General features: G+C 39.2%; 2 protein-coding genes across 2 annotated transcripts; both read left to right on the top strand.

The window, feature by feature from the left end:
• Positions 1-2,232: 2,232 nt before the first annotated feature.
• On the top strand, positions 2,233-4,010 carry znf593 (zinc finger protein 593). Its single transcript, XM_063909730.1, has 4 exons — positions 2,233-2,281; positions 2,467-2,674; positions 3,434-3,496; positions 3,647-4,010. The coding sequence occupies exons 2-4, from the start codon at positions 2,475-2,477 to the stop codon at positions 3,771-3,773; spliced, it is 390 nt and encodes a 129-aa protein (XP_063765800.1). The 5' UTR covers positions 2,233-2,281; positions 2,467-2,474; the 3' UTR covers positions 3,774-4,010.
• Positions 4,011-5,171: 1,161 nt separating this feature from the next.
• Positions 5,172-11,368, top strand: selenon (selenoprotein N). Its single transcript, XM_063908591.1, has 12 exons — positions 5,172-5,617; positions 6,400-6,517; positions 6,611-6,741; positions 7,006-7,218; positions 7,301-7,425; positions 7,758-7,895; positions 7,980-8,061; positions 8,472-8,660; positions 8,754-8,859; positions 9,390-9,502; positions 9,602-9,703; positions 9,935-11,368. Exons 1-12 carry the CDS (start codon positions 5,420-5,422, stop codon positions 10,100-10,102), a joined length of 1,683 nt encoding a protein of 560 aa, XP_063764661.1. The 5' UTR covers positions 5,172-5,419; the 3' UTR covers positions 10,103-11,368.
• The last annotated feature ends 38 nt before the right edge of the window (positions 11,369-11,406 follow it).

The following is an 11,406-nucleotide window of genomic DNA, read 5'->3' as shown; positions in this document are numbered from 1 at the left end:
ATGGTGTTCTTTGGATGCAACTCTGCATTCTTTCTCCTCCAAACACGACGAGTTGAGTTTTTTCCAAAAAGTTCTATTTTGGTTTCATCTGACCATATGACATTCTCCCAATCCTCTTCTGGATCATCCAAATGCCCTCTAGCAAACTGCAGACGGGCCTGGACATGTACTGGCTTAAGCAGGGGGACACGTCTGGAACTGCAGGATTTAAGTCCCTGGCGGCGTAGTGTGTTACTGATGGTAGCCTCTGTTACTTTGGTCCCAGCTCTCTGCAGGTCATTCACTAGGTCCCCCCGTGTGGTTCTGGGATTTTTGCTCACCGTTCTTGTGATCATTTTGACCCCACGGGGTGAGATCTTGCGTGGAGCCCCAGATCGAGGGAGATTAGCAGTGGTCTTGTATGTCTTCCATTTTCTAATAATTGCTCCCACAGTTGATTTCTTCACACCAAGCTGCTTACCTATTGCAGATTCAGTTTTCCCAGCCTGGTGCAGGTCTACAATTGTGTCTCTGGTCTCCTTTGACAGCTCTTTGGTCTTGGCCATAGTGGAGTTTGGAGTATGACTGTTTGAGGTTGTGGACAGGTGTCTTTTATACTGATAACGACTTCAAAACGGTGCCATTAATACAGGTAACGAGTGGAGGACAGAGGAGCCTCTTAAAGAAGAAGTTACAGGTCTGTGAGAGCCAGAAATCTGGCTTGTTTGTAGGTGACCAAATACTTATTTTACCGAGGAATTTACCAATTAATTCATTAAAAATCCTACAATGTGACTTCCTGGATTGTTTCCCCCATTCTGTCTCTCATAGTTGATGTGTACCTATGATGAAAATTACAGGCATCTCTCATCTTTTTAAATGGGAGAACTTGCACAATTGGTGGCTGACTAAATACTTTTTTGCCCCACTGTAAGTGTGAAAACAAGTAAACTAAACTTAAGTGGGTTAATGAATTATAGGCTATGCATTTTTCAATTAGGATGTTTCATTGTATTGTGTATAAAGCTGAATAACCATATATAATTGTCGCACAGTTTGATTTCATGCAGTATACTATTATTTCTGATCAATCATTGTTACCTCCTGTATACATTGATGACTAACTTATCTACAGCAATGCATCATATTCTAAAATGTCATCAAGTTTATAGCTTTGTTAATATCCTGTGTGAACAACGTATCTTTAAAAAGTCAACTTTTAATGAGTTTCTAAGAAAAACAGCAATGGTTAAAGATTCGTGAAGAAGTTGCATTTTCCAGCTGATCCAAGAGGCTTTCAAAATACTTCATGCAGCCTAATTTGGATAATTTTCACTAAACAAAAAGGAACACTACATATTTCAGTTTAGCACAAACATTGAAATCATCTGGAAATGTTTCTTTTAGATATATTTTTTGATAGGAAGGTGAATCCATGAAAAAGTTTAAAATTAATTGACAGCATTGCAGTCGTTTTTCTGTTTATTATCAATAGAAAAAACAATTGATCCAAATGTACACCGTTTTTTATATACATTTTACTCTTGGCTTGAAGTGTTTTTTTTTGTCATCTGTTTTTAGATGAGAATTAAAACTGAACTGTCCAAACTAAAACTGTACATAATCAAAGACTGACCTCCAGCGTGGTAGCAGGCTACCCCTAATAGTTACTCAGAGTATCATCATTATGATGTACAGTTTCAAAATAAAACACCTTTGAAATCTATGTATGAGCTATCGTCCCTCTGTTTTTCGATAAGAATATATTAAGAATTGTCCATAATCAAGTACTCATTTCACTCCAGGGTGGTAACAGTCCACCCAAACTAGCCACTCAGAGAATATCAGTAGTAGGCTTACTTCTACAAAGTGAAACAGTATCAATTTCAAATGTATGTATGTAAAAAATAAAAAATAATAATAATAAATATATATATATATATATATATATATATATATATATATATATATATATATATATATATATATATATATATATATATATATATATATATATATATTTGTATCGCTCATCAAATATAGCAGGGGGAAAAACGCGAGAGACGGCTGAGTTGACCGCAGTCCAGAATCGCAGTATAATTTACGTCTCCTAACAATGTTGTCCATTTTAGACATAGCAATACGTCCGTAGATACACGGATTGTTGTAGACTTGTTGTAACTTTTATTATTGTCTGCCAAATACTGGTGTTTGGCGCCCTCTACAGGTTAATGGGTTGCTTTTCTTTTTACTTTTCTTAACCCGGAAGTAAATAAGGCCCTTTCGGCCACACGTGTAAACGGTAAGCGCAGCTAAAATACATATGTGAAGATTTGTTGATCTAATACCTTGCTTTGCTGTTTGTTGAGCTGAACGTTTTCTAATGGACATAAATGTTACTTCACAGGATCTGATTTGTTCGTGTTAAATAGCAAGTTTGTGTGCTTCGTTGGTTAATATCTTTATCATCTGTTTCCTACTTGCCAGGTTTAACCATGGGAAAATCCAAACAAACAGGAAACCACAGTAGTGACAAGAAGAAGCACATTGCAAAGACATGGAAGACAAAGCGCAGGACCAAAGACCTGGACCAGATCCACTCGGACATGAAGACAGAGGCAGCAGCCAAGCTGCTTAATCAGGAGGTGGATTTAGATGTGACAGGATGTGCTCAACACTACTGTTTACACTGCGCGTAAGTCGTTGTTAAATTGTTTTGTCTTGCAAATCAAACAATTGCACTGATTCTTATCTATGGTAGTCCTGCTAGTGACAATTTTTAATCTTTGTTATCAATAGAAGATAAGCTGAATTGTAGTCTTTATTGATATATGCATTCAATTCAACTTCAGAATAGAATAGGATTGTTGATGCGGTTAAAGGGGCCAATTGTAACTGATAAACAAACTGCTATGTAGCTTAATAAGTAATAATACGTCATGATATAGTCTACATTGTTTATGAATGACCAGAACTTTTCGCTGTCAAATAAATGTAGTGCAGTAAATGGTACAATATCTCCCAAAGAGATGTATTGTTTTAAAAAGTTTGAAAGTAGCATTAAATATGAATACTCAAGTTGATTGCAAGCAACTCAAAATGTTGACCTATGTACAGTAATTGAGTAAATGTACTATGTTACATTGCACATCCTGTGTTATAAAACGCAGCACAGATATCTAATGCATGCTGATACAGAATGTTAAGCAGGTTTTAATAGTCTCATCTTACTGGATTAACCTCAACCTTTAACTCTGGACCTTTTTTTTTTTAGAAATGCATCTTATAGTTTCTATTGTGACAGGTTGGGTTTTATTTTTTATTGTCTGTTTTTCTATCCATTTTTTTTTTTTTCACTTTGCAAATCTCTCTTACAAAAGAGATCTTAGACAAGGTTATAATAAATGGTACTATGCAGTTAGCCTTTAACACTGGGTTCCCTCATGTCTTGCAGGAGATATTTTGTGGATATGAGATCATTGAAAGAGCACTTCAAAACTAAAGTGCACAAAAGACGGTAAGGCACCCTATCTCACCAATATATTATTTTTTATATGTTCACATATCTTGGCTGACTACTTTTTACCTTATGTATTTCCCTGCAACTGTGAAGATGCCAAGTATCTCTGTGATTTTCACAACTTACCTCTTCTTCTTTTCCTTCCAGGTTGAAACAGCTTAGAGAGGAGCCGTATACCCAGGCAGAGGCAGAGCGAGCAGCAGGTATGGGCTCCTACATCCCCGCAAAAACAGTGGAAGTGAAGACACAGACTGTGGAAGAGAACATGGACTGATCAACCCAATAAACAAAGTGTTTACAAAATGGATAATGCTTCGGTTAATCCTTGTTGTCACAAATTTTGAGTGCAATGTTAAATGCTTTATTGTGACATATTTCAGCAGGATCAGAAAAGCCTTTACCCTTAATACTAGGTATAATCCACCATGTACCTATGTAAATGTTGAGCATGTGTAGGACTGTGTGTAATGCTAATAAACATGAGGCAGGTTTAGATTGCAGATTGCTTTCATATGAGACCACAGTGTGCTTATTGCAGTCTTTCCTAAACCCTGAGGGTTACAAACCCACCAAGATGTTTATAGGAATTCTGGAGGACTCATTGTAATTTCCTTTCTACTTCAGTAATTATTTGAGGTGAGGAAACTGTACATGTTGACATGGATTGAGAGGAATTAACTAGTCTAATGTAAATGATATAATCCATGAAGGATTTAACACTCTTTGGTGGAACACACCCAACTCCTATCCACACTATAATCCTAACTTCAAAGAGGGGTCACACAGACTTCATTTTAAAGGGTCACCTACTCAAGCCAAATAAAGCAGAACACACTTGAGTTCTAGAAGTGGGGCTTGTGTTCATGTCTTGGTATGTGCAACATTAAATGAGTGGATCTTGTTTCAGTTATTACTCTGGTAATGGTTAAACACTCTTCAATCTGTATCCTGCTCGGTGTGGTTACCGTACAGCAGCCCCTTTTATTTCTGCCAACATTTCCTCTATGCAGAATGAAAACCACTGGCCCCGTTGTTAACGTATTTCAATGGTTAGTCCAGCAAAAACAAAGCCTTCCACTGGTACAGACGAAGCTTCCAAACAATCTAATAACAGTGAGCCTTGGCAAAGAAGTGTATAATTGAAGCGTTTCAGCAGACATTCCTGGGAAGAGGAAGCCAACACTGCCACTTTAAAGGTTGCTAGGGTGCCAACCCCTACCTTTAGTTTAAGTGAGAGAGAACGGAAACTTAAACTTCCGGTCATCAGTTTCAAAATAAAGCGACGATCAATTGGGCTATGAGTGATCCCTGAAAAAGTTTTTTTTTTACACATAATGAAATCGGTTATTTCTATCGTCTATGTAACGTTAAAGGTTATGCCCAAGCCGAAACCAACATTTGCAATCAGTTTTATAATATCCATTGTCTCTACAAAGTGGTGTTCAAGTCAATAAGAATACGCAGGTCGAAAAACAATTTTTCTATCAAAGACAAAAAAAACGTGAAATCACAACAAACATTTCAATAGAGAAGCATCTGGTTGATAACAGTTAAGAAAAGACTGCATTGAATTGACCTAGTACACACGACTAGCGAGCTACGAATGCTTTTATTTTGAAGCCAGACACGCCAAACATCCGGTTTTCTGTTGGCTGTCATTTGCTCTCTTGACGCATTTCAAACCACATCTATACGGCGGTAGATCAGATGTGGGAAATAAGAAATCTGTGCTGCTAGCTTTCGTTCCACAGCTGTTGCCTCGCTAGGGATTGTAACGGCTGGAACAGACAGGCAGTCCCTACAGGATAGAGGAAACGTAGCTAGGCTCCAAACACTTAACGAGAGAAAAGTTTACACTGCTGGGCGCTTTTTTGTTGACCTTATCCGACGACCATGTTCTTGTCTAAATAGCTGTGGTTGATGTCGAGGATGGCGGCAGACGTGGATCAAACACACCCCGAGGATGAGCGCAAAATCTCGCCGCAGAATGGGCACCAAAGTCCCGCTTCTGGGTCCTGGATCTGCCGGGGGATGTGGACTCTGCTTTTAATCGGTGCCGTCCCTCTTCTCGCCTTTGGAATCAAGTATTACCAGGATGCCCAACTCCTCAAACGTCATGTAAGATCCACATCTACTAATGTTACAAACGCCTCATAATTCAGCAGTTTTCTTAACTTAGTCATCTTATTTAGAAAATAACTTAAATAATACAATTAAAGATGTATTAATATAATCTTTAAAACTGCCAATTTACTCTATTGTTTGTCTTCATAGAAAGTTTACATTGACCTTCTGGGACATGTTATGACTTATAATTACTGTAACGCTACTCTAGGTACATCCTGTCGTAGTTCACTATGACCAAAAAGCTTTGATCAGACTTCAAAGTAATTAATTGTCAGACAGCAGTCGCCATCAAACACCACATCAGCACTTTTTCAACCCCATGATGTTTTTTTAAGGGGAGGTAAATCTGTGTCACAGCTGGTGAAAGTCAACCTCATGTGTTATATTGCCTCTTGTTTGGCTACACAGGGTCTCCAATTTGATCTTATACTTCCCTCCCCCTCTCCCAGCATTGTACAGGCAGCATCTGTCTGGGAAACGCATGCTAGGAATCTGTGGCCTCTTGGCTGATCTCTATCCAGACAGGACTGCCAAGGCTGAATGAATGCTATAGGGACATATTACTTCAGAGACATTAATATATTTTAAAGGAATAGTGATAAAGTAAGTAAGATGCTTGTTTTGCTACAACAGTGCTTTAATTTTCATACCAAATTTTTGTGTTTTGTTTGATGAGGCAGCTGACTGTCCTAGATTTAATGCTTTATTGAAAATCCCTGAAGCATGTCAATGGAGAATAAGGAACAGACTCTTAACACGTGCCCCTGCAATAGGAGGAGAGTATTCGAACCCTAGGTGCAGAGGGCCTTTTTCTCTTCTCCTCTTTAGATACTGACCATGACCTTTATCTCAGCCCAGAGGAGTTTAAACCCATTGCAGAGAAACTCACAGGTACAACGTCCCTTTTTATTTAATATCTTGCCTTCTGTCATGTACAAAAACCTCAGTCTCACATTTACTCTCATATCTACGGCTACCTTACAGGAATCACACCCCCGGTGGATTTTGAGGAGGAACTGGCCCATGACCCAAATGGAGAGACTTTGACGTTGGAGGCCAAAATGCAGCCCTTGCTGCTCGACTCCATGACAAAAAGCAAGGATGGTTTCCTCGGGGTAAGACAGGACCTAACTGGACGAGGTTTATTGTCTATTGTGTTACTGCTCTCTTTATCTTGACTACTGGATAGTAATCACAGATGAGCCTGCATCAACAGGTTTTAAATATAGTATCAGAGATTATTGAAATGAATGAATGATTTTTTATAAAATGTGCAATACATTTACATTTGAGCATTTACTAGCACGTCTTCTAGTTTTGAAGAACATACCAATAATAAATTGATCACATCTCTGAATTTCTGCCTCCTGCTCTCTCAGGTGTCTCGTAGCTCTCTGAGTGGCCTGCGCTCATGGAAGAGCCCAGCAGTGCCAGCCTCCTCTTTCACTGCCAGCCAGTTCAGAGCCTTCTTGCCCCCAAAGAACAAGGATGAAGTGGGAGACACGTGGTGGGTGATTCCCAGTGAGCTCAACATCTTCACTGGGTACCTGCCCAACAATCGCTACCACCCTCCCTCACCAAAGGGCAAAGAGGTATCCTTAAAACTCATAAAATATTTCATATTTAAAGGCATGTGATGACTGTATACTGATATATGCTCCTCTCCTGCTGCAGGTTCTCATCCACTCCTTGTTAAGTATGTTCCACCCGCGGCCCTTCATCAAATCACGTTTTGCCCCTCAGGGCGCAGTCGCCTGCATTCGTGCCAGCAACGACTTTTATTACGACATTTTGTTCAGGTAAGGAGCAATTCAGCAAGAGCTACAGCATAACTACAGCATTATGTCTACCTTATATTAGTGCTACATAATATTCAGAACGCACTATGAATTTTAATGTCCTCCCTGGCACGCAGCCATTCGTTTTATCAGCATGCGGAGGATTATTAACGTGGTCATTTTGTTTCTTTACTCCCTGTTTGGAAAAACATTTGTGGTTGGAGTGGAAACACAAATGTGAGATTTCATAGTGTTTTGTAATGCAAGAGGCTACACAAAAGGGTTCCAGTAGCTTCTTGACAGAACTTGACATGCTGTTCATACTCAACTCCTCGTTCTGTTTATCTCCTCAGGATTCATGCAGAGTTCCAGCTGAATGATGTTCCAGACTTTCCCTTCTGGTTCACCCCAGGGAAGTTCATTGGAAACATTGTTCTCTCTAAAGATGCATCACATGTCCGCCACTTTCACCTCTACGTCCCAAGTGACAGGTAAATCCCTTGAACACACACAGTAACCTTGTGCATGAAGTCTCCACTCAGTATTTTCCTGTGATGTATCATATTGTGTGTCAGGTCTCTGAATGTGGACATGGAGTGGCTGTACGGGGCCAGTGAGAGCAGCAACATGGAGGTGGACATTGGATACCTGCCGCAGGTACAGCTGCACACATGCATTGACACCTCATAAGATGTCTCTATTTTCTTATGGGATTTTCTGATTTAATGCTCCATCAATAGGTGAGATTTAGCCAAATTAAACAAATTGAATTTAATAAAATTTAATTTGGGTGTCTATTTTCAGGAAGTGGCTAGCATTCATTCAATTACCTTTTTTTTTTGTTGGTTATGTAAACTTTTAGGGAGCATTGGCTCTGTCATTTTAGGCATTGATTATTTTAATGCCTCTTGCCATTAGTTACTTTTTCTAAAACCAATAAAATGTCACTACCTTACAAGTGTCCACCAAAAGTAAAGATTTTCCCCAGAAAGAAATGACACAGCTTAAAGTATATTATGTTTTTTATCTTGAATTGTTTGTGTAAAATGTTCTGAATGTGCTCACAGTTAGAGCTGCAGGCCACGGGCCCGTCCACTCCCTCCATCATCATGGATGAGGAGGGCAACATCATCGACAGTCAAGATGGCGACAGCGAGCCTATCCAGTTCGTCTTTGAGGACATCCAATGGACCTCTGAGATCAGTGAGAAAGAAGCCACTCGACGACTGGAGGTCACCCTCTACCCCTTCAAGAAGGTAACCATCAGTGAATCATTTATTTCAAACACTGTTGTCTTAAATGTTGTGGTTTCACAGCTTTTTCATTGCCATAATTGTTGTTCTTCCCAGGTTTCCTACTTGCCCTTCTCAGAAGCCTTTGAGCGAGCAGCAGCAGAGAATAAACTAGTGCATTCCATTCTGCTTTGGGGAGCATTAGACGACCAGTCCTGCTGAGGTGAGATCATGAATGTGTTCATTACACAGCAAAGTGATTGAGATCTGACTTAGTATTTAAATTAAAGGCCTGATATGACATTTCCAGGTCATGGTTTTCTACAAAGTCGTAGCCTGGTGTGAAAGATTAACTATTTCTTTTGTCAGTATAGACATCCCAATTTTACTCAAGTATCTCAAATAAATGATCTATATATTTATTACGAGCGAAAATTAGGTGACTTTTTCTTTTGGGGGGTTTTGTGTGAAAAAATACATTAAGTCAATTTTCAGCATAGCATCAATAGTAATATATTATACCTATTAACAGTGACAAGTTGAATTCATAAGTAATTAAACATAGACTTGGTTAGTTTAATATACTCAGTAGCCTGTGCTGGCTAATATGTTGGTAAAGTTTGCTGTTTAACTCACATTACTGACTCTGCTGACTTTTGAACACTTCATTATTACACTATTTTAGAGTTGAGCTTAAATGTACATGTTTTACTTTTTCAACATCTCTCCCATCTCCAACTCTCCCCTCTGCAGGTTCGGGGCGAACTCTCCGGGAGACCGTCCTGGAAAGTTCGCCCGTCCTGGCCCTGCTCAACCAGAGCTTCATAAGCAGCTGGTCTCTAGTCAGAGAGCTGGAGAACATGCAGGTGAGAGCAGTGCAACACCTCAAGAAATCCAACCAGTGATTTGACTAAATAAATGTTTCATACTGCATTACCTTTTTACAATCCTATTCTCGTTTATAGGCTGATGAGCAAAACCCTTTGTTGAGTGAAAAGGCCAAATTACACCTGGAGAATTACAACTTCCCTGTGGAGATGATGGTGGCACTGCCCAATGGAACTATTGTAAATATTGTTCTCCTGTCTCTTTAATCAGCCTTTAATTTATGAAACATTAAGGACTCAGTTTTAAACAAGCAAGTGTGGAAAAACATAATTTGATAAGTGAAAACATTCCTTTAAAACCTTACATTTAAATAAGGAAATGTCTTGTCTGTTGGATGTTACATTTCCCTAACATTTGTTTGGAAAAATTCTAACCTAAAGCTTTTTTTAAAACTTCCTGTATGACTTAAGGTCCACCACATCAATGCCAACTTCTTCCTGGACCAGACCGCCATGAAACCAGAGGAGGAAGAAGCAACATTCAGCTTCTCTGCTGGGTTTGAGGACCCCTCCACAGCCACTTACATCAGCTTCCTGAAGGAGGGGTTGGAGAAAGCCAAGCAGTACCTGGCACAGTAATTAGTGTGTGCGATAGAGCCTGAGAAACTCAAAACGGAGGATATAATCATCATTCCTCTGGGTAATGATGCAAGATAAGGAAAAGCCTCCAAGAATTACGTAGAGAAGCGTTCTTGTCCATGTGGCAGCTGAAACACTTTTTCACCTTCTGTCCTTTTTGTTGCTATTTATTTAGTCCTCTCCTTTTTAGTCAGTTTTATACACAATATTTACATTGTGACAAACAGTACAGGGACATATTCTCAAGCCTTATGATAGTCAGTATAGTATAACTGTATTTTAATGAGATACAGTGACAGACATGTAAACACATTTAGACTTGCTCTCTGCTTGTAGCTGCTGGTTTAAGGTGATATAAATATAAACAAACACCCATCATAGCACAACGAAACATACTTCTGCTTTCCTATCATTGTGTCGCATTTCCTACTGCTCAGTAAACCCAGAGACGGGGCCTGTGTTGCCTTAAGTTGTGTTTCAGCAGTTTGTGAAGATGTTGCCTAAAAGCCCTTTCAGGGCCGGGCGGCGCCTGATGTTATTGCTGAGGCCGCTGCAGGGAACACCCTCTCTGACTCAGGGGACTAAAGCAGCAGGAAACATTGGGCTGTGGTATATACAATTGTTCATTTAGGTTGTTTTTGTGTTGAACCAAATGTTGAATATTTTGCCAATTTTCTGTTCTTTGTGGAATATGTGACCACACCAAAGAAGATTGTTTTTTTTAGATATGTACAGAGCGGGAACAGCTGTTGAATTTCATATTCATGTAACTCGATGGAACCAAATGGACTTGTCTTTATTGTTTAAGTGACAGGCATGTGACACCTTATGTTGTTTTCCTCTTGCAAGATCCAGTCAAAATATATTTTCTCTTGTCTTAAGCGTGACAAGAGGAAGTCCTTGATGTTTGAGAGAAACAACATGACTATTGCGACCTACCATTAGGCTAATGGTAGGTCCCGATAATCTGTTTTCACAATATGTCTCATTTTGATCTTTTTCAGTCATACAAAAGGTTTCCTCTTCAGGTCCTTGTCTTATTTTACTATGACATTGAAAAACACAGGGATCAAGAACACTAGTTTATATAGTAACAGTGACATTTGATAAATGTAGTAACATTAACCTGGAATGTGACTTTGTGAAAGTATTGCACTCTCAAGGTCATACCAATTCCCCTCCATGTGAAACATCTGACTGGTTGGAGTCTTTCACTACCAATGCCATTTTTTCAAAGCCTGAAATAATAAAAACGTTGTACAAACAGTTTTTTGTGCTTTTTGGCAACATCTGCAGTACCATGA

This window comes from Eleginops maclovinus, chromosome 19 (assembly GCF_036324505.1).
Source record: "Eleginops maclovinus isolate JMC-PN-2008 ecotype Puerto Natales chromosome 19, JC_Emac_rtc_rv5, whole genome shotgun sequence".
Taxonomy (NCBI): Eukaryota; Metazoa; Chordata; class Actinopteri; order Perciformes; family Eleginopidae; genus Eleginops; species Eleginops maclovinus.
The sequence above is the reverse complement of the archived record's forward strand: the minus strand, read 5'-3'. Positions and strand labels throughout refer to the sequence as shown.